The sequence below is a fragment of the Phalacrocorax aristotelis genome, chromosome 3 (assembly GCF_949628215.1).
Source record: "Phalacrocorax aristotelis chromosome 3, bGulAri2.1, whole genome shotgun sequence".
Taxonomy (NCBI): Eukaryota; Metazoa; Chordata; class Aves; order Suliformes; family Phalacrocoracidae; genus Phalacrocorax; species Phalacrocorax aristotelis.
In genome coordinates this window covers 7,293,137-7,316,887 of record NC_134278.1, presented here as the reverse complement: position 1 = coordinate 7,316,887, position 23,751 = coordinate 7,293,137, and the positions used below count along the sequence as shown (strand labels likewise).

The window sequence follows — 23,751 nt, the reverse complement described above, 5'->3', positions numbered from 1 at the left end:
TTTTCTGTTGAGAGTATTAGGAACTTACAAGTTTTGTTTCAGTAGGACTCTCGTTCTCCTAAATTGTTCTTAATCCTCATCCTTCCAGGGCTTAGTGTTTAAAAATTGGATACAGCTGCACTTGAGAAAGACTTCTTTGTCACCTCTGCTATAACCTTTCTCATGAATTCACCAGTTTTGAATCTGTTTTCGTGCTTAGGATTCAGGAAGGATTTGTCATTTTATAATAAATAGTGGTCACATTAAAATGGTGAAAAGTAAAACACAAGGTGAAAAAAGCCAGTTACCATTCAAGAAGTCAAACCTGTCTGCTTACTGCCATCACATTTCATTGTAATTTTGGATAGAAAATGGTAAAAAAGATGTGCAAACTATTGGTTTGCTCGGTTTGGCTTGTATGGGGCTGACTTCATTTAGGTTCTGCTTTTTTGTTACAAAGTCGTTCGTGATTCTGAATTGTTTAAATGAAACTAGCATTTGAGCAAGATGCCGTTCCCCACTCAGTCACAAATACCATCTGTGGTATGTGTGTGGCACTTCTGATCCTGCCTTGAGTAAAAAACAATATTTCTGAATATTGAAAGGCTGAAGTCAAAGTGGTTTTAAGATAGCTTATAGCCACATGAGTTGAAAAGATATCCACAAGGGATAATCAGTGGGCTAATGTTTCTCCAGTGGGTGATTCAGGGCCTTGAGAAGTGAAGCTTTGACTCTGATTTGTCCCCTAAGGCATCCTTCCTCTCATGCTCCAGTTCTCCAGTGACTGCAGTAGGAATCTAGGGAGATTAGCTTTAGCAGACTAAAACTGGTCTTTGTGAATACTTCCCTTTCTGTGAAGGAAAATATTGTCCAAACTGTCACTTCTGTTAGTGCGGGGGGGGGGGGTGGTGAACAAAAAGAAAAAAAAGAGTATTTCAAAGGCTCTGAAGTGAATGAAAAATTTTTATATATATGAATCTACTTTGTTTCATCTTCCTCTGAGTACTTAGAATATTTGCCCAGCTCTAATCGCACTATTTTAGTCAGGATGGAAAGAACTATATTGTACATAGGACAGGGGAGTAAACTAAAACTGTCATCATGTTTTAATTTATTTACAGAAAGAGGAACTTGAGACAGTACGATCGTTTGTCATCAGGTTTTCATTTGCTGTATGTAAAATGAGCCTTCATACTTCTAGCTGCGTTTCATTCATCGCCGTCGAGTCCCTGTGTGCAGATATGGTGTACATCCTATGGGAAGGAGAAAGCACAACAATCATTCTGTTTGTACCAAGCTGACAATTAAGTTCCTAATTCTGGGATGTGATTTTCCAGATGATTTTGTTCGCTGCAGAGGCCTAGGAAAGCCAACCTGCATTCTGCATGAGGGACTAGGTAAAACCTCCTTCCTCCTTCAGAGTGATAACGTGAAGGTTAGACATAAATCCAGCCTCCAAAGGTTCACTGAAGGCTGCTTCAGATTTGGCTCCCATTTGCCTAAAACTGCAGATGAATTTTTGATAAACTATAAATTCAGCACCTCAAACACTTACAACGTATATAAATTCCATATGTTCTGCAGATGTGATAAATCTGAGTGTAAGATTACAGAATAATCTGCTAAGGAAAGCTGTAGAAGCTGGAGATATTGACTCACTCTCTGAACAACACATCAAAAAATGCTGGAATTGGTAAGGGAATAATATGAATGATGAAATGGGTCTTCATGCCTCTAATAAGTACATACTGAGGCACGTATGTTCTAGGGTTTTGAAGCAAATTACCAGAATTCTACGGATTCACAATCACTTCTGTGTGGTACGGCACTTGTGGCCCTTTTACAGTCTACACTGTCAGAATAACATCTATCATTATCTCATTGTTGTTCAGCCGCAGAAGTAAGATACTTGTCTGGCAGAAGACAGAACTAGAAGCATTTTTTCCTCCAAGTGCACACTTTGTGTTTCCAGGAACTCCACTGGCAGTCAGCACAGATTTTGCCAGCAAGTTGTAAATAGAAAAGAGGCCTTTTTATGAGACCTTATTACACTTTTATTTGTTTGGTTTGGGGTTTTTTTGGTGTGAGTTGTACCTACAGCGTGATTAAGGAACTGCTGTCTCTCCCTGCTAATTCTGTGGCATCATATCAACAGGTTAATTATATAAGGAAGTAACACAGTTCTCTCCCATTTACTTCACTGGCAATGGAGGTCACCAACCCCTTCTGGAGATAACCCGTTTTATGACATGAAAGAAAAGGAACAGGAGTGCAGGACTGATCCAAAACCCGTTAAAACCAAAGGGGCTTTTTTGCAACTATATCATTGGAGTTGCACCTGGATCTAAAATTAAGAACCATCTCCTTGCTTCTCTTTTTACAGCTAGAGTCACTTTACAAATTTTCCTGGCAAGAAAGACCCTGAATAGGTCACAGTCAAAACCAAAAAATAAGATTCAAAGGGCTATGACTCTTGGTAGATCTTATTTTGGCACATTATTGAAACATTGTGTACTTAAAGATATCCTACTTCTCAAAGAAATTACCTTGATTTCTTCAAAGAGCTCTTCTTCTGCAGCATCTTCAATCCACCTGACCGGCAACAGGCAAACTTACAGTCTATGACCTGGTAAATAATTGGGTTGTACATGGCTGCTGACTTTGCAAGCAAAGTTGGTACCACTGAAAACTGAATGGGAACTGAATCCTGCTGCCCAAAGGCTGACCACACAGAGACCACAGCGTAAGGGATCCAGGCAATGAGGAACCCTGCACAGATCAACATTGCCACCTTGTGAGAGGAAAAGAGAAGAGAGAAGGAAGTTAGTCTAGCATAGTTGGACAGATAGCACAGAGCTAGGCAGAATGCAAAGGCACATGCAACAGAACGGAAAAGAAAAATGATAACTCGCTTCAGACGAATTTACAATATGAACAAAATCTGTCACACATTTCTCTTCTCTTTATCTAGCTCCAGTTTTCCTCTCACCTGACACAGAGCAGTTAATGTCTGCTGTCACAGGCCTTTAAAATGTTATAAGGTCAGGCTGAACATGAGGAAACTAAATGAGATCTCAGAAAATAAAAATTCTTTGACATCAAATTTAAATTATTTAAGGAGGAGAGCCCTTTAAAAACATACAGCCTCTTTCTTAGGATAATATATAACACAGAACTGTGACAGTTTTTTAAAATCTTAGCAAGATCTTTGAAATGAACGCAGGTTAAACTGGAAACATTTCCTATATGGTTTTTCTTTGTTGTTTGTTTGTTTTCTTGCTTATTTGCACAGCTCTTCACTTCTATAGCCTCTTCCAATCAAATATTCCTCAGATTTTCAAGAAGAAACCCAGTCTCTTTTCCATTCCAGAATGAAAGAAGCATGCACTGAGAAAACAAAACCAAAAAATAATTAAGTGCAAGTCTTCCAGATTCTGGGTCCTTTCAAATCTGATTAAAGTTCATAAAATCAAAGTCTCTGAAGAAGTTTCCAGGACTAAAGTAGGTCCTGATGGTATGTGGGAGCGGGGGACCCTGAGTATCTCTGTAGGCAAGTTTATTTAGAAGAGTATAATCCTGTCTATATCTACTATAGCTCCCTCTTCTGTAGCACCCGGTACCAGTCACCTAGGCAAAAGCAAAGGAAATTAGGAAAAGAAGAAGAAAGAAGAGTTTGCAACACCCTAATCCAATGCAGGGCTTTTTCCTCTCTTGTAGGTTGTGCTGATATCCCACAGAGAAGGTGCCAAACACCAGTGGGACCAGTAACCTGCCATGAGGGTGGCCATTGGTAACAGGAGGAAAGAGAGTTTTGCCAGACTAGGTTTACCTTCTGCCTGCACCCAGGAGGGGGTCTATGGTCTATCTGTCACTGGAAAAATGCCAACCATTTGAATACCTTTCAAGACAAATATGGAACAAGTAAGCAGAAAGTCATTCAGTAAGGCATGAGCTGTCAAGTGCCTGGGTATACCCACTCCAGCAGATTAAAAAAAAAATGACTGTATTTACCTGGGTAAGCCAGAATTGAAACTCTTGGGAATTTAATTAAGAGTGAGAATGCTAGTACAATGTCTACCTTTCTTTCTCCTAATCCATAGCATAGAATTTGTACTCCATTGGAATCTCTAGGCGCTTTAAAAAGGAAATTTCTACAAAACGTTTAGGTTGCATTCCTGGTAAATAAGAAAAGGACTTCCTTATAACAGGAGGAAATGTAGCCATAGGAATGTTTGGCATAAATATTAAAGAAAAACTGTTTAGGGCCAAAATTTATGATTTACACACTTTACCTGAACCAGCCTGTCTGTGCTCAGTTACAGCCTGATACAGCTTCTTATGACACCATGCAATAATACCTCCTGAAGAACATACGCCATTATACTTCTGCTGTTGGCAGGCTATTGCTACATCCGGACTGACAGTAATACATGTGCACTCGTTTGGAATAAGGCAATGAGCAGGATTCCACAAAAAATCATCAGAAAGCACAAGGGGTTTGGATATTGCATAAACCTCTGTGGAGCCTTTGGTCCCGATGGTAATATTATTTTCACGGAAATTTCATTTTTTTATGCTTTTCTTTTTTTTTTGGTTGTCTGCCACTGAGGAAACAGTGCATGTGAGCTGAGGATCTGGAACACAGCCTGTTTGTTATAAATTGTAAACTGGTCTGTGGAGTTAAATGGGTTATGATGGAGACTCATTTGGCATATTTTTACATATCCCAACATGTTCTCCACTGTAGACCCAAGAGAGAAGGGACTAGAGTTTTGACTTAGATCACACTGAGGTTTTACATGATCCCTCCAATATGGCAAAAATAAATCTGCAACCTCAAATCAAAAGTTTCCGTTCTTCTTCAAAGGAAAGGTGCTGAATAACCACAAAATGGTACTGCATTGAAGGATCCCTTCTTAAAGGCAAGTACAGTTTTCCCAGCTTTATTGGCAGCACTGACCATACAGGTAGCTAGATGAGATGCTTTGATACGTTTGGACATAATGTCACTTATTGTTGTATATTATATAGCTTTCAGTTCAACTCCCAAAAAATGTAATAAAATTTGAGCAGCCAGGCAAAAGATGCTGCTTCTCTCCCGCTCGGCATGGCTGGTGAATCTCCTACAACTAAGGAGTGTGATTTTGTTCAGTACAAGTTTTGATTTTGAGAGATTTCCTGGCACAATAACCAGTATCAGCAAGGATCATGGCTGTCACCGTTGCCAAAAAGAAAACAGATTCACTCAGAAAGGGAAGATAGGACGTGGTCTGAGATGGCAAATTAATTTTATCACTTGCGTGCATTTTTATCAGCAGCTCATGGCTGAACCTAAATGATACATTATTGGCATAAAAACAATTGCAATATCAAAGGATTTACTTTGTTTTATATCTTCATTAACAGTGGAATGAAAGCTGTCTGGAAGTTTTATTTCCCTGCTACAATAATCTGCTTTTTATCTGTTTTCCTGTTATAATTCCTGGACACCTGAAATGCCTTAAAATATCTATTTACAGCTGTTTCTGAAAGCAAAGGGAGTTTTATGATGGGAAACAGAGCCCCAGGGAGATGATGTGACTTGCGTAAGGTCACACATGAAGGCTGTGGCAGAGCTTCAGACCGAATCACAATCTCAGGCACTTGAGTGACCTAACTACAAAACTCTCTGCTTTTTCCCATCTTGACAGTAACGGAAGAGAAAGCTAAAAGAACCACCTTCAGAGCATTGTTCTATCACTCAGCATAGGAGAGCATATGGTTGAAGTTCTCCAAGCCTGCTTTTACAATCTGACGGAGCAGACTGAGTTAAATCCTCCTACCTACCTTGGTCAGCTTCATTTCAAGTGTGTGGCTGTTCTGAATCCTGGTATCGTAGTGAGCAACTTCTTTGGTAGACGATTTGACTTTTAAAATTATTTTGACATAGGAAAACACAATGACTGCGGTTGGGAACAAGAGGCAAAAGAAAAGAATACTCAGAATAAAAGCCTGGCCAGCCACCGAAGCCTGCGCCAGCCACCAGTCCAGAGTGCAGGAGGTCCCAAACGGCTCGGGGGCATAGTTCCCCACACCAGCAAAAGGCACCGTAGCCCAGAACGTAGCATAGGCCCAGATTATTGCCAGACAGATAAATGCATGATGTCTCTTAAGCCAGGTACCTGGAAGATAATTCAAGAGTTACAAATTCACGTCCATATATATTTGGCACAATTGACCATGTCATTGTACACATGCAGTAAGAGTTTGCTTGGCTGTTTGACAAAAACTCTGTAGGGTACATCTCGTCTCTTTCCAGCTGTCAATAGTGACCCCTGAGCTAGCCACCCCAGCCCTCATTGTACCTCATGAAGAGAAATACACAGTCATAAGGAGGGCTCCACCCGACTTTATTTCAGATCTTTACTTTAGGCTGTGATGATTTACAATCTATAGGAGTCCATACACAAGCAATCCAGCTCAGCAACAATCGTGGGAACCTTGTGTAGTAGTTTTGAAAATTGTTTTGTAGCCTGTAAAGGCGTATTCATAGTGTGTGGTCAGAAGAGATGGAGGTTCAGCCCACATGAAGAATTAAGTGTTTAATTCAGCCTTACATTATTCAGTATGAAGGCTTACTAGCTGCAGCTGTATAATGTAACTTACTTTATTTCCTATTCCTCCCGTCATATATTAACTGGCTAAAGTCTGATCTCAGGACACTCCTCAACATAAATTATTAACCCAAGGGACTGAAAGACAAGGCTTTACAGAGGAAATAACATACCCAAGATTTATTTTTACCTTGTCATTCTTTTCCAGAACAGTAAATCACCATGTGTACTGTCAGAAGAATTAATAATAGGTGTTTTCATGTATCCTTGTCCATCTTTTTTATTAAATGTTAATGGCATGCCTAGAGTATTGGAGTGGAATATTGTCTCTCTGACCATCTTGCAAACAACACTAATTCATCTAGAAAAAGCTTCAGTTTACAAGCATTCCATCATCACCTACGTTCAACAGGTTGGATTCACATAGGACTAACAAGTTGAAACCTATAATTTATGTAGAAATTCCAACTATGATATTATAACAGCTCCTTCCACCTTGGAAGCTCTCATCTGTTTTCACTCCCCATCCACTGTCATTAAGGAGCTTTCTTCAGGGTTTGAGAATGACTTAAAACCAAAGCAAAGAAACAACTGTAATTTGGATGAGACCAGTGTCCCTTCCCCAGCTGATTTTAGGTTTCCAGATCACTGGAAGGAGAATGAACACTGACTGACAAATGATGTATTTGAGCACAATGGCTGAGAGACAGAAAGGTGGTTTGCTGAGTTCAGTGTAAGTACTAAGAGAGTGACATTATTTTCACAACTATCGTCAAATCATAACAACCTATTACAAAAACAAAAGCAAACAAGAAAACAAAACCCAAAAAAACCCAGACAAAAAAAGCCAAAACTGAAAAACAGTTGCTGCTTTAGGAACTAAATGAAGGTGTAGGTATACAGTCAAGTGCTCCAGGTTCCTGATGACTGATTTGGGCCTTATACAAAAAAAAAAGACTAAGTTAACCACCTGGACTTAAAATGCTAAATACATTTATTGCTCTCCATCATTTTGTATGGACAACCATGATCAGATAGCCTTTGAGAAAAAAGGTTTTGAAATGTTCCGTCTCACTTGAACTAAGATGTCATACTAAATACCAGAGCTCATGGTGTGAATGCGGCCACCCATGAAATATTTACTTCAGCTCACCAAGTCTGTGAAAAATTGTCTATGATTTGGGTTGCCACTGAATTATTTTGATAAGACTTTTATGGAAAGAACTTAAATCCTGCATAATGTGAATGGTGTATTTAAAACTCAGCTAAGGAGATCTTCCCTGCACTCACATATAAGGAAAAAGTACGGACATGCCAGGATCTATGATAGCAGGTCTTAGCATAGTATCACAGTTTTTAATTGATAGCATACTCACTTATGGGCAGACCAGCTTACTTACGCTTCCTAGCTGCAAACATTCTTTCTAACTTAACATTAAATGATTGATATTAGATGTCATTATAATGAAATCTGTCGTATGTCCCTCAAGTCACATGGGCAAGGTGTTTCTTATATGTAAAGTTACCTTGAGTATTCCCTGTTTTCTGTTGGGGAGTTAGTCCCTTCCAATGCAAGAAAAACATCTTCTCTAAACTGTGATGTCTTTTAACTTGAAAGAATGAAGCATATAATACATCATATTCAAGAGATATAAGATATTGATGGATATGGTGATAACAGCTTTCATTGCTAAATTCATTTCACCCTCTCAGGTTCCATCTCCCTATCAGAAAGACAATATGACATTATGACCTATTGCACATCCAGATCTTTTAGATGTTCTAAATAGCTTGCCACATACCTTAAAGGAATTTAGACACCTAACAAGGAATAACAAGGTCCTTAAGACCTTGAAATATGTACAATATTTGCACCTGTTAATGATAATAGGCCTTGATAGACACAAAGTGATTTATCTATGAATGATTACTAAAACCTATGGCTTAAGCAGACAACAGAGAAACAACAGCGAAGGTTAAACCTCCAGCAATACAAATTTATTTGGGGTTACTTTGATCACACAAATATGTTTCTCTTATCTGTGTATTCCCCTCAATATTTAGCACTTTGAAGAGCTTAAGTATTATTTCAGTCTAGAAAACTAGAATACTTAATATAGTTTTTCTATAGTAATTTAATAGAGTTTTCTTTCTTACCATAAGACAAGTGGCAGATTTTTAGGTATCTATCCAGGCTGACAGCTGTCATGGTAATAAGGCTCCCACAGCCAAAGAAGAAACCAGCCCATCCATACCAGCGACAGCCCATCCATCCAAACACCCAGCGGTGAGAAAAGAAGGAAATGATGCTAAAGGGTTTTCCTACAACTTCAACAGGAGAGAAGAATGTCAGTTGACTGATAAAATCCATCACTGATAAAACCACCCATTTTCAGAAAAGCAAACTCTCCCCTTTGTCCAAAGCCAATACCAGTAAAAATGCTCTGCTATGTGGAGAGAGGGCTTCAGGCACAACAGATGTGATGACTTGCGTGTCCTCCACCCACAGGACTAAGCCTAGGACAGCTGTAGCTATATCCCGTAGCATCTATGCTGTGGTAGGATGAGCCAAGCCCACAGAATGGCTGGAAACGGGTGCTAAAGCAGACCGCATGAACCAGAAGTAAACCCCTAGTCTGGTACTGAGCATGTGGAAGCTCTTCCCATTATGAAAACTTCAGACTATATGTTAAGTTCACATGCAAACACATGCCATTATGTAACAGTATGGATGATTGGTGAGTCTGGGTTTGAAACAGGCACAGATCTAGTTAGGCTACATCCCTATAATCAGTTGAGCATCTTCAAACACAGGATAAAGAAATTTGCCTTCAAAGAAGACATCTGCAAACCTATCAAGGCCCCACAGTAGGATGCATACTCTGGTAAAGTGTTAGGTTAGAAAGGAAGATGGTGCTATGGTCACAGCATGGACTTGAGCTGCAGAAGTGGTTTCAGCTCCTGTCCATACCACACTTTTCCTTGGTGACTCTCAGGAAGTCACCTGGCCACAGATATTAAAAACTTTTAAGCATCCCCAAACAGAAGGGAAGGGAAATAACCTAACTATTTTGGAGACTCTGTCCCAGTGGCACCTTAGCTCATTTCTCCATTTGGAAAAGTGGGTGGTGTGTTATGGAAGAAGTAAAGTTAGGTCATATGTTGCTCCATTCTCACCTTAAATCAGATTAGCATTATTCATATTCTGTGTCATGAAAATGAGAAAGTTTGGAAATTGTAATTTTCTAGTTGGAAATTTCCATTTCCTGATTTATTTATTTTTTTTGTCTCAAACTGGACCAACAAATATCAACTTTAATGGAACAGAAAACTCAAAAATTTCCAATCTAGGAACATTAGAATGTTTTCCAAATCCTTCATTTCTACTTACCAGACTGACCTGAAATGCTCCAAGGCCTGTATGGTTCTAATACAACATTCAAACAACATTAAATACTGAACTCCACCTTCCTGTGACTGTGTTCCTTCTGGCACAGGAGTTGCCAGAGCACCTCAGGGAGCTGAAAGCACCTTGGCTGCCCTGGGCTAGTTTCCCTGGCTGAACCGCACTGTCTGTAACGTCATGGAAGTTCAGTGAATTGGTTTATAAAGAAGGCAAAAATGGTCTTACAAACTATAACTGCCACAAGGTAACCTACTCGTAGAAGTCAAGACAAAAGTCTCTATTTTAAGTTATCTGTAGAAAAATATTTTGGATTGTTCCCAAAAATATCCTATTTCAGAACAAACTGATGCAAAACTAAACATTTTGTTTTCATTCTTAACAGAAAATCAAAGCATTTCTACCAAAACAAAATCTTGCAGAAAATGGCCTTTGCTCCATTTTCTGTGCCAAAAGCATCATGATTGAAATCAGTTCAAAATGAGCCCTATTTTTAAACACAGTATTTGGGGATTCTTTTCCTTTAGCCTAAGCCTGTAAGGAAAATTCTGCCTGAGCCTGAAGGTTGTGCTCAGGTCTCTATTATGTGCTTTTCTCTGAGCAGAAGCAATGTACTTTAATTTTTCAAGCAAAAGCTAACCCCAGTGATTAAGGTTTCAAGAAAAACATGACATATGGCGAGGTGTAGGATATATGCTAAGAGTCAGCAACTTTACTCATGTAAATCATTGCCAGCTCTAAAGGCCAAAACATTTCTTTGCACAAAATCAAATTTCTCTTCAGCAGCACAGGACTCAGAGCCTGGTATCAGTGCGAAATGAGACTGATGCAGTTTTGAACAAGTGGCTGGTGCCACCCTGTGGAAATCTACACAAAGCAGGGCCATGGCAGAACCCGGTTCTTGAAAAACATGCTAAGACAAGTGCATGAAATACAAAGATTGCGGAAAAAGTCCCATCTTCACTCTAATCAGTCCAGCAGACAGAACACTACATTTCTTGAGTCAACACCTTCCATTAATATATTTTTTAAAAAAAAGGAGAAAGAAGGGAGAAAAAGCACATGTGGGTGTGTCAATCACAATTATTTGTGATTACAAAACTTAAACACACAGATAGATTAATATCCCCATGGAAGACAAGGTCACCAAGTGGTATGTTGATGACAGGCCTTAACAGGGAAACTAGCAGCTCTCATGCTAAAGGGGCTCCCAAACAAGCTGTAGTTTATATGGTTGGGACATACAGCTTAGATGGTTAGGAGATATCTGTTTACATTCCAAATATATAGCTACAGAAATTCTCCTGAATACTATGTCTCATTGGAGTGACTCTCACTGGAGTCAGATATGAGCCTTATAAAATAAGGCAGACTCCTGGGACACAAAGGAGATGGGAGCATCACAGAAGAGGCACAAATTGGTCTTTTTTTTTTTTTTTTTAACTTCTAAGTGCTGCAAAATGAAAATCGTGTCTCCATAGCAGATATGCTAAAGAAGTCACTGGAATTACTTTGTGCAGTAGCAGAACAGAGACATTTATACTAACGCCTTTCCTCTGCTGAATTCAGAAGTACCTCCTTCAGAAAACCATGTTTACAGATCATCAAGAGGCATCAAAATTACTGGAAGTTGAGGGGGTGAGCAGCTCCTTGGCTGTGTGCAGTGAGACCACAATGAGCTTCAGCTTTGGGAGGCAGGGAGCCATCATTTTGTGTTGTTCAGTGCTATTTTAGGCATTTGGATGAATGCAAAAGCATTTGGCAGAGATAAGGGCAGAAAAAGCATGCACTGGATCTGGGGGCAGGGGTCCTGGTCTATAAAACTCATAGGGGACAGATGAATTTGGGAGCATGGGAACATACTGGAATTTGTATTGCACTGGGGACATGTCATGGTCAGCTGGATCACATCAGGCCTTTATACACGTTGGATTGCCTGCCATCCAAAATATCCTTTCTAAAGGGCGTCCAGTCCTCCCTCTGCATGCGCATGTAGCCATAAGCAGCTGAATGAGACTCATGTCAAGAGCCAAAGGAGTGATCTCCAAGTCTGCAATGATCTCCAGTTGCTTTTGACTCTGCAACTTCATGTAAACCTTTCCAAAGCTCCCTTCTCTCATGCCAGGGCATCCAGGCTGTGAGGCTGAAATGAAAGTCCCTCCAGTTCACTAATGGTGCTCTTACTCTATAGGTTGACAAAAATGTTTATTTTTCTGACCCAGAGATAAAAGAGGACAGTCACTAGAGAGAAAATTATTAGCTTTGATAGACTGATGGCCACTGGCATTTTCCAGTTCTTTCTCCTCATGCCCTTCCCCAGTCATATTTGGCTAAATATGCATTTTTGAGGTACCTGGATCTCTCCTGTTGTATCCTACAGCAAGGAAATATAATTTTCTTCAACATTAATACTGAGCTATTTTGGGTTTATTGTGCGAAAATGCACATGGGACCTGTCTTTGAAGGCCTGCCCAGTGCTGAGGTGAACAGGAGTTTTGCCTGATTGATAAATACAATCTTATTTTTTATCTCCGTACTTTTCATTTCTTTCCATCAAGCTGTTCAGGAATGTTGTTTTCTATCCTTCTCTCTTACTTCTATGTAAATAGTAGAGCAAAAGGCATTTTGGGCTCCCCATGACTTCCTGAGGACTGATTCTTGCTGCTGCCAGAAAGAATGGTGGCATGGTAAATATGAGTGGAATTAATACATGGAATTACCTGAAATGCCCAGATCACACACTGCTAAATTAACAGTCATTATCTCAGCAGGTCTCAACTTCTTTTTTCGCTTTGAGGACATAAAAATAACATACCCGTTTCCCAGAGTTGAAAGAATCCCTATTAAAAAAAAAAAAGAGAAACAATCAAATGAGAATTCTCCTCAAAAACAGCAATAACCCGTCTTCCTTGTGAAATCCTCTGATATTTTCAGCCTGAACCTGTGGTCCCAAGGCTAGACATTTTACTCTGAAACATGATCGTCTTATCCTCATTATCCAGCCTATAAAGACATCTGCTGCAGACACCTCCCTCTCACAGCAAAAGCAGCTTTTCCCTCTGCAGCAGGGCATCGCCTTCACCACCTGAGCCTGCTCAACTATGATTTGAATGCATGTAAAAGAAATCCCATTATTTCTCCATTCTGATCAACCCCGTTCATCTCACAATTATTTATACAACCACAAGAATGAAATTCATCTGCCTGTAATCACAAGGGCCTCAATCTCTGACTACCGTTAGTTTTATTAAATGCTATAATCAGACACTGAGGGATAAATTTCTAAAATAATGTATTAAGATATTAATATTGCATCTTGAATTTTACAATAAAAATTTATTTCTATCATAAGAAAGAAAAATTATTAAATATATCTGATTTTCACTTCCAGCTGGAATTCAGTGCTTGAGGAGGGATCCTGTTCATGTTGGCTGACATCTTTTTTGCCATACCACCACCAAGGACCTGCAGGGACCAGCGCTGCAAGCGATTAATCAGCCGTGGAGGTAATCACACTGGTATCAAAAATTGCAGGGTTCCCAGTTCCCTTAATGAAAACTGTTTCCTCACTAACTCATGTCTGAAAGAGTTTGAGCCCAGAGTGAGTGTTTTGCAGTGGAAAGGCAGGACAGCACAACACACAGCATCCCTTTCAGGAAGCAAGAGACACCCCCAAAGGTGAACACCCCGAAGGGACCATGGCCCATGGAGAGCTCACGCTGGAGCAGAGATGGCAAGTAAGAAGGGGGGAGAAGCAGAAGAAAAGAGCGAAAAGCAAAGAGTGGCAAAGACCCCAACTTCCCGAACTGCCATTGCCTCACCAAAGGCAACAGCAATGAGGGAGAAGGTGTTGGAGTGAAGTTCAGTCTGGGAAAGGCAGAGGAAAGGTGTTTTCCTTAAATTTTATGTTTGTCATCTTTGTTTCTCACTACCTGAACCAGTAATTACCTGTCTTCTGTTAAGTTAAATTCCCCACGGTGAGTCTGTTTTGCCCACAACAGTAACTGGTGAGTATCTCCCTGTCTTTACCTCCACCCTGTCTATATCTCCACTGCCTTTGCTCTTCCTGTTTCCTCCCCATCCCACTGCAAGGGGCTGTGAGCAAGCGGCTGCCCTGGGTGCCTGGCTGCTGGCTGAGGCCAACCCTCCACACTACTATAAAAAAGTTGTAAATAACACAACTTTCCTCTTTCAAAGAGGCAGAAAAGTCACTCTCCGTGGTGCCTTCCTACACATGGCTCTGGTGGTACAAACTCAGCCATATTCCGCATTTCAAAAAGACCCCGGCAGCCCCCCACCCTCCCAGCAATGCCGCCCTCACCAAATACTGTATGTTTGAACACCACATAATTTTCATCAGAGTTTGCTGGGAGGCCAGACCTCAGGAATTAAACCTCAGGAATTAAATGGGGATTTCCTCTGGCCCATCAATGGAAGATCCCCTTGCAAGGGTGCCATGTCCTCACAGAACCAAGAAACCCAACCTGGGGAAATGTACGAGGCAGAGAGAAAAATGGTTCCCAGAGGTTAAAACCAACTATTTCCCAAGAAATATGAGTAACTGTGAAACCGAAAGTTTACCAAACTCAGGAGAAAAATACTTTGATTTTGAATAAATGCAACATTCATCCAATTGGAAACACTTGTTATTTTTATACTGACAGTATGGCTTTCTATAATATTTTTTTTAAATTAACAGGGCAGCAGCTGGTTTATCATTTAATATTAGGTTTTCTCAGCAAATTTGATTCATCCTTTATAAACCCTTATGGCTTTGAAAATTTAATCTGAATTATAACTGAATTAATCTGTTATAATCTGTTATAATCTGTTAAATCTGTTAAATCTGTTATTAATCTGAATTAATCCAGACTCTTTTCAGTGGTGCCCAATGACAGGCCAAGGGGCAACGGGCACAAGCTGGAACACAGGAAGTTTCACCTGAACATGAGGACAAACCCCTTCCCTGTGCGGGTGCCAGAGCAGGGGCACAGGCTGCCCAGGGAGGCTGTGGGGTCCCTTCCCTGGAGACATTCACCCCCCGCCTGGACGCGTTCCTGTGCCCCCTGCTCTGGGGGTGCCTGCTCAAGCAGGGGGTGGGACGGGATGAGCTCCAGAGGTCCCTTCCAACCCCTGCCATTCTGTGATTCTGTGATAAGTAGGTACTGATATTCACTTGAATGATTTTCTTCCTTGCAGCTAAGTGGATGAATCCCATTGTTGCTGAGCATTTTTCATATATCTTAATCGTTTTCTCTCTTATTGCCATTTTCTTTCTAGTGATATTTAGGATATCTGGTGTGCCAGCATTTACTTTGAAATAAATTTTCCCAAACCTTTTTCAACTGACCGGTAGTCCAGAGAGATGTCTTCATCAGAGAAGTCTCTGAAGCAGCTGCTCATTTTTAATAGCAATGTTTCAGAGCGCCCCAGCCCACTGACCTCCTAATCCTACAGCTGGAAGGGGTCCAGTGATAAGTTGTCTTTGTCTATACCTGCGTCTGACAATTGCTCATCTGAATTATTTTTTAAATCCTTGGTGATAAAAACTTTATCATCTCCCTGGATGAGCCATCTAATGCTTCATTTTTCCTATTACTAAAAAGTTTTTTGTAACAGCTAACCAAAGTCCTTGCTGGTGCAGGCCCCCAGCTCTGGTAGGTGCTGGCAGGCTGTGTGTCTGGGCACAGCCTGGGGTGGGAAACAGGGGGAAAAAGACTCTTCAGGTATAAAGTAAAGGCTCATTTCCAGGAGCAAACAGTTCAGGGCACAACTGTCCATGGCACTGTAACACTATTACATAAATATACACAAAGAGCTAAAGATGAGCTAACTAAAAAAGTGCCACCTACAGAGAAAGAGCTAACCTGCAGCGAAAGGTGGAAGTGTATAAAAGAAGAAATAAGTTTTCTTTTCTCCAGTCTTACAGCAGTGCTAAGCCATCAGACAGAAAAATAAGAAAGTGAGGTATTTCGGAATTCTGTCTTCAATTAAGCTGTTTAATAACACACCAAGGAAGTGTGCAACAACAGTTTGCAAATCGATAGGTACTTGCCATGGCCTTTCAAAGGAGCTGAGAGCCCACGGGTCTCTGCTCAGTATTTAATCACCCTACCCAGCCATACGGTCAAGTCAGTGGTGAAAAAGCTCGGGAAGTGACAAGAGAAAAGAATTGGATTCTTATAACCATATGTACCACCAGATATTTTTTTTTCCAGACCATTAAAAAAAATACATGTAGTTAGGATGAAAGATCACACATTTGTAGAGAATTTATCACAGATTGGTCAAGACCCCTGATTTTGTTTAAAGGCAAAAACACCACGTCTTTTTATATTTTCAAACTGCAATACTTCAGTTGTACAACCAGCCTGACCCTAAAAGCTCTGCTGAGTTTCCTGATAGGATTCCAGCCTTGTTCGTTCACTGTGCAGCTTCTTCCCCTGTTAAAATAAATTTTAAACATGCTGGCACCTTACATGCCTCAAGCACAAAAGATGCCCAGTAACAGTCCCCACCTCCTGGCTTCCCACCTTTCCGCAGCTAGTGCCTCTCTCTCCTATCAGGATGTCCGCCCAGGACATCCTCAAGCAGGGCCACCATTTCTTGGAAGGGATCTGCAAAGCAATAGGGGACACAGTTCAGTGGAAGAAGGTGGCAATGGACAGGTTCAGCCTGAACCACAGATGACAACCCTGGCTGGGTGTGGGAGCTGAGTGCTCCAGCTTGGTTTTCCATCTTCTGCAGATTACACAGTTTACAAAGTAAATCTGCAATACTGCGGAGTTACTGCAAGACACAACTATCCCCAGAGCTATTTAAGCATATAGTTTTTGCTTACTCTTTTGGACACTTGAGAGGTGGGATTAACTATAAAGCTGCCAATTAAAGCAAATTCACAGCCTTAGCAAGACTTTTGTGTGGAATTTGATGTCAGTGGATGTTTTCACAGAGCTAGGCTTCCTTCTCCACTGCCTTAAGATCCACTACCTACCACTGAAAACCTCTGCACAGCAGTGTTTCTTGTCCCAACAGAAATGTGGATGCTTTGAACTGTCAGAAATCAGCTCAGTGGAAAAGGAAATTTAAGATTATTTTTGTTTGCAGAAAGTAAAAAAAGCAGCTCAAGAGATTTACCTGGGAACAACAATGATTAATTTCCTTCTAACTTCTTGTATTTTTGCAGGCCCAAGATATTATTAAAATGTTGCTGTCCACCTAAACATGAATGGGTAATAAAACACGAATCTGCGCATCAGCAGGAGCTAACGGTGGCATCCCCAAGGCACTAAGCTGAACTGATCTTATAAGGTACAACTCACATGAGAAGCATTAGCCCAAGCAAAGACTTTTTTTTTTTTGTAAGAAAAATGTGTTTAAAGACTACTTTACTCCATCTATTCACAAGCACAGAAGAAGACCTGACATTGCTTCTTCCATCAGTTTTGTTTAATTCCTTCTCTTGTTGGCTGAGCTCTGAGGTGTAATTCTGCTCTACTGGTAAAAAAGCGTAACACCGTCCTTCACACGAACCCCTATAAAAGGCAGGGGGGTCTTTACTTCTCTTGGCCTCTGGCAAATTAATATCGATTACTGTATTACGCCGATTGTCGAAAGCTCTGCTGTGCTGGTGCTTTACCAGTTTCAAAACTGGTTTCAAAATATGAAACCAGCTGCTGTTGCTGAAATGTCTGAAGGCATGACTGACCAGCAGCTAAGCAATGGCTGCTTAAAAACATTGCAATGATTGCTAAAAGGCATTAAGAATATCTGAATATCTGTGCAGGATACCAGTGGTATCTTACGCTATAGATGCAAGTCCAAGGAAGACACAAACATAGCATTTACGTGCGTATGTGAAAAACATACTTGACTCTAATGAAAGCCGCTACTGGAGTGTGTAATGACCACAGAGGTAAAGTAACTAACCAAGTAAAATGCAATGCAAAACAAAGACGTGAAAAAATAAGTTAAACCCAGAGCAAAAGGTAGGATATGATGTCTAAAGTAGAACTACACATGTGTACAGCAGAGCTATGGCTTAAACTTTGCTAGCCTGGGCCACTGGGTGCCAAGAATAAACCACAGGCTGTTTGATGTCCAGCCCACAAGGCCAGGAGGGTGGGAATCTTACTGATAAGCCCAATATCAAAATGATCATCAGCCCTTTATAAACTACAATTTCCATCTCCTCACGCTGCTTGTGTAAATCAGCGCCTTCATGGTTAGCTTTCGGTTTTGCACTGGAAATTAATGATTTCTCTTCCTTGCCTTAGTTTGATTACATCTATGTTTTTCAAGATGTTGCACACCTCACAGGTGTATTTCTTTGGAACTGAATAAATCTACACTAAATACAGCAGTATAACAAGGCAACACAGTGTACATTAGAATTATTCATTTCAGCCGCTCAGACACATTTCCTGGGATTAAACTAAGTTTGCTCAACTGAGTGAAAAAAAAAGAAGCAAGGGGGATTGTTTTGAACAGTTCAGTGAAGACATCTGTCTGCATAGCAGCAGAAAAAATACATATATGTGAAAAGCTAGGATCCATGCAAAATGGTGCATGAATACCGAGAACAGCACAGAGATGGAGCTTCACCTGCCATCTCTGTGCTCTGAATTCCTTTTTCGATAAAGACATAAGAAGAAGACAAATGAGAAATACGCATTATTCAAGCTTTTGTGAGACCTTTGCTGCAGAAAAGATTATATTACTTAGAGCAGTCAGGGGAGAGGCAGTAAGAGAGTGTAGGAAGGAGGGGGGATATAAAATGGTGAAAGAGAAACATGAAGGTAGGACTGAAAGATCTTTGTATTTTGTGCAGAACTGATAGAACAAGAGAATTAATCAAAGCCAAAGTAAATGTCAGGGAACTCACTGTATACCCTGTATTCAGCCTGGTGTTCAGCCATCTGGCACCTGGAGCCCAGTTTGGCGTCCCACAGTTATATGACCTTGGCTCAGCTTTATTGAGAAAATAGCTGCTGAGCTGTGAGAAACTGCATAAACTAAAGCCATAAAACATAAGGAAACCTAAACCACAAAAAGATGTGTAAGTGTTGAGGCAACAGTTAGAAGCTCAAGTGCTTGAGAACAAACATATTGACACAAAATGATATAACCTTGCCCCCATCCCCAAAGCAAAGATGGTAAATCATCAAGAACAAGGACCAGTTTATTCCTAGAAGCAAAGGAGACCAGTATTTCCAGGTGAATGACAACTCTTTGGCATGTGAACACTTAACATAGAAATCAGTCCCAGTTATCATCTCTGTGCACTAACCAATAAATAGTTGCATTTATTCTGCTTGCAAAGTCACTTTGCAAACAGTAAAAGACTCCAAAGCGAAAGAGAGGAGGGTGTTAGGCAGAAAATACTGTTCAATATCATATGTAACAGAGGATAGCTGATGCCAGGAGCCGAGCAAGATTCAAATGAGCATGTCTGAGGATGTTCTCTTTGCTGAGTAGGCACATGAGAGAGCCTTTGAAAACAGGCCATAAAACCCACATGGCAACCCCAAGGGCAAAAGCCAGTTCTGGTTGATCAAACTGCAAGCTTTCAGTAGAAAATAATCGAGTATTTCTTCACTTTTTGGTAGAAGGTCTACTGTTTCTCACTTTTGGCTACCTGGAACAGCACTGTCTGTTGACACTAGCTGCTGATGCTGTTGACACCATATTTCTAACACATTCTCCCCTCTCCCTCCCAGATTTTTCTTTCTAATATGAAAAATATTTAATCACACATCTAATGCTCGGCAGCTCCTGCCTTCTTTGTGAGTACCTGCAAGGAAGCAGTGATGTAGTCATATTTCAAAGATGAATTAAAAAATCATTACCAATTACTGTCAAATAAAACCCAGCTACAATGTCAGCTTCTCTAGAAAGCTTTGATGCAAAGGGGTCTTCCTTCTGGAGATAGTGTGGGAGGTATTCTTCCTGGGAGGAAGCGTTGTTATCTGATGCCATCCCATTCATGTCCAGTTCAGCGTCTGAAAAACAGAAGAACAGAGTTTCCAATAGATCACGTCTGCCACCAGAAAATGCAAGGATATTTTTGTTCATATACAAGACACTTTCTCCTGTCTTCATTTCTGCTCTGCCAGGGCATTTCAGGATCCAAATGAAAATTCCATAAATCATCCTGCCCTGATTTATTTCATGACTTACTTTATCCAAGAATGTCATTATTCATATGGCACTCATCACAGCAATCCATCTGAGCCGTATCTAGGTACCAGTGTGTTGTGGCATTCAAGCCAGGGCCTCTGAAGCACCTTCCCTGAATATCTTAAGGATCTTTGTGTTTCCAGCTGGGTGTAAGTGACCCAAGACTGAGAATACGGAAAAACCAAACAGGGCAATTGGTTGTGTCTGAACAGCTTCATTGCTCAATGTGTTTAATGCATACTGAACTTGTTGCCTTTATCTGTATACACTATTCTTGTAATCCTATGAAACTGGGAATTATCAGTAAGACAGTTCCAGCAATTTCTTTGTGTCCCGAGGGACACTATGTCTACAGATGGTAGCTCTGCAAATTTTACAGTTAAGTGAAAAGTTACATCCATAAATTTTCCTTAGAGTTATTTATGTGGTGGGTTCTAATGCAAATAACTTTACATGGCTATGGTTACAAACCATGTTTTGTTTGGCTACTGTGATACACCATGGCTACTGCAGTTATGAAGCAGGAGCAGGAGTATGAAATAAAAGTCTCATCTGGGCAAGCTTGTTGAGTTTTCTTTCCATTTCCTTTTGTGTGGAAATGGGCTACTGAGGTCAAATGTGCTAAGATCAATAATGTGAATCCTGATACGAGCAAACTAGAATCTGGCAGATATCCATGAAGGTTACCCCTCCAGGGCAACTGAAGAAGTAAAGTGAGGAACTTTAACATAAGGCAAAAACATTTCTGCAGTGTTTTACATCACCCACACAAGTGTTGTTTAGGACATTCAGTCATCCCAGTTCTTTTTGCTGGTGCTTGGTGGGGCAGGAGTGGCATGCAAGAACTCAGCACTTGACTCCCAGGGCTTCCATACTTTATGATGTGGGGCCTGGGAGAAGTTGTGAAGCTCTACACTTTTGCCCTTCAAAAGCCCAAACTTACATGGAGAGTAAGCAAGGAGAAAAAAATGTTTATTTTACCCATTTGCTATCTCTTCTGCATCTTGAAGGCAGACGGTCTTCTCAGTAACAGCCCTGTATGGCCAGAAACGTACAGATGACACCTACCTTCACCTAAAGCATCCACAACCCTCTTCCTCCTGTCCCTCTAGCTTTGAAAAAAAGACCTCATTTAAGGGAATCAGATGACAGATGCATGCTGCCACGCTAGACGTGGGAGAAGCCAAAAGATGTCCCAGGCATATGGCTCCAAGTATCACTAAGTCTTTAAAGTTCCCCAGCTTCATTGCTTTTCTTTTTTTTTCCCAATAAAGGAAAAAAAATAAGCAAAGGCTGTTTAAATAGAAAAAAGGATTAGGTGACTTCTCCTTCCACAGCTATGGAGACTAAGCATGCCAAATTGCTCGCAGTTCCAGAGCAACCATTCAGGTTTGGGTTAGGTACCATGGTACGACAGCCATGGTCTAGAGAGACCATCTTGTACAAAGGGTGGAGTAAGGCATGAATCTGGGAAACAAAATAATCAGACTGATCACCCTCTCCATACAGTCATAGCAACAGGACTTGATCCAAATTCCACCTGGCCTTCAAAAGGGTTCTGATGCTTTTCTGTTCCCCAGCTTGCATGGTCCCACAACTCTCATACTGCTGCAGCATTTGAAATGATGCAAATGGAAAAGCACATCTGGGACCTGCCAGCACAATTTGGGTTTGATATAAGTAAGTATCAAACTGTTCAAGAGCATGTTCTTTTCCTGAGCCACACTAAAATCTTCCACTCAAGTCAATATTAGGTAGCTCACAAGGGCAGTATTGTCCAATTTACAAGCACATGAAAAAAAAAATAGCTTTAAAGAGGAACTTTCAACTTCTGTATAATCAAAGACAGCCAGAAGTCCAGTCACTGGGATTTTTAACCTGGCTCAGAAGGAAAGGTGCAGGTTTCCCAAACATATCGCAGCCCTGGGGCAGGAGGGAGTCTTCACTGTCCAAACTGGACTGCTACAACACAGCAGATTTTGCTGCTTCAGGCAATATACATAGTTTACCTGCTTGCCAATGTTAATGCTACGACAGACTAGTCCTATCTGGTTGCTGAAAAAGAAGCACCTTATCTTGGCTTTAAGCAGTGAGAACACATTATTTCTTGAAAATTTTCGACAAAAAGGGAGATTAAAGTCTAACTTCCAAAAAGACACACAAACTTCCTCACTAATTTAAATCATGTGTGGTAAATTAAGAATAAGAGAAGCTTCAGATATGAGAAGATAAAAACTAACTTTGCTTGATTTACACAAAAAGTGTTACAGTTAGATATAACACAGAATTTTAATACCAGATTATGGTTTTAAAAGATTTTTATCATCCTGTTTAGGCAGGAATTAACTGTGCCCCCAAAGGGAAGCTCTATTCAAGAATCAAATATCAATTTTAGAGTGTAAAAAACAGAAAGGCATGTAATTAACAAGGCAGAATAATTATTCCTCTCATAATTCTAAGTCAAGAAAAGCCATAAGTCTAATCAGCATCTAGTACCTAAATGTTGGGTAAAAAAATATGGAGAGGGATAAATTTTAAACTATTAGGCAAAGCCTAGCAAATGTAGGCGATGTGCATTTTCCCAGATGAATTATTTCAGGAACCAAAATTTGAAGTGCTAACTCTGTTGGTTTTGTTTATACACGTGCTTTTTAAGATACCACAGGATTAAATGCCTGATAAAAGTCATAAAGGTTCGGATCCACAGCTCCTAAAAGTTAACGAGTCAGGAGCAGGGAATATAAAATATTATTCGAACATAAACTTCAGTGATCCATGCTTGTACCAGTGTTCATTGCTTGCAAGTTCCTGTGAACTCCTAAAACATATTGAGAAACTACAAACAGGGGAGGTGTACTAACCCGGATTCAAATTATGCCTTCTTCCAGGTGGCAGATACTGGCAAAACTTGAAGTCCTTAATCTAAATCAGTAAGGAAACAATCATTATACATACGTTAGCCTGCCAAAAGTGGATGCATTCAGTTTATGGACAACAGCCAAACTGGTATGAATTGGGGAAACTGTTTTTGTAACTTTGCAGACAAATGAAAGAAATATTGATACCAACCAGTTAAAAAAAATCTGAAAAAACTGAAAGTGTGTTGAGCTCAGAGACAAAAGATACTTGGTATGGGAAAAAGCGGTATGTAGTATGTGCCTGTCATGGTTTAACCCCAGCCAGCAACTAAGCACAACACGGATGCTCACTCACCCTCCCCCTCACCCCAGTGGGTGGGGGAGAGGATCAGAAGAGTAAAAGTGAGAAAACTCATGGGTTCAGATAAAGACAGTTTAACAGGTAAAGCAAAAGCCACGAACACAAGCAAAGCAAAACAAGGAATCCATTCACCCCTTCCCACGGGCAGGCAGGTGCTCAGCCATCCCCGGGAAAGCAGGGCTCCATCACGCATAACGGTGACTTGGGAAGCCAAATGCCATCACTCCGAACGTCCCCCCCCTTCCCTTTTCTTGCCCCATTTTATATGCTGAGCATGATGTGATAGGGTGTAGGATAACCCTTTGGTCAGTTGGGGTCAGCTGCCCCAGCCGTGTCCCCTCCCAGCTCCTTGTACACCCCCAGCCCACTCACTGGTGG

General features: G+C 40.7%; 1 protein-coding gene across 1 annotated transcript; it reads right to left on the bottom strand.

The window, feature by feature from the left end:
* Positions 1-1,002: 1,002 nt before the first annotated feature.
* Positions 1,003-19,968, bottom strand: LOC142055709 (opsin-5-like). The gene is made up of 6 exons (XM_075089831.1): positions 19,824-19,968; positions 12,696-12,815; positions 8,730-8,900; positions 5,806-6,140; positions 2,526-2,770; positions 1,003-1,232 (listed from the first exon to the last, which is right to left on the bottom strand). The coding sequence occupies exons 1-6, from the start codon at positions 19,960-19,962 to the stop codon at positions 1,169-1,171; spliced, it is 1,074 nt and encodes a 357-aa protein (XP_074945932.1). The 5' UTR covers positions 19,963-19,968; the 3' UTR covers positions 1,003-1,168.
* Positions 19,969-23,751: the final 3,783 nt, after the last annotated feature.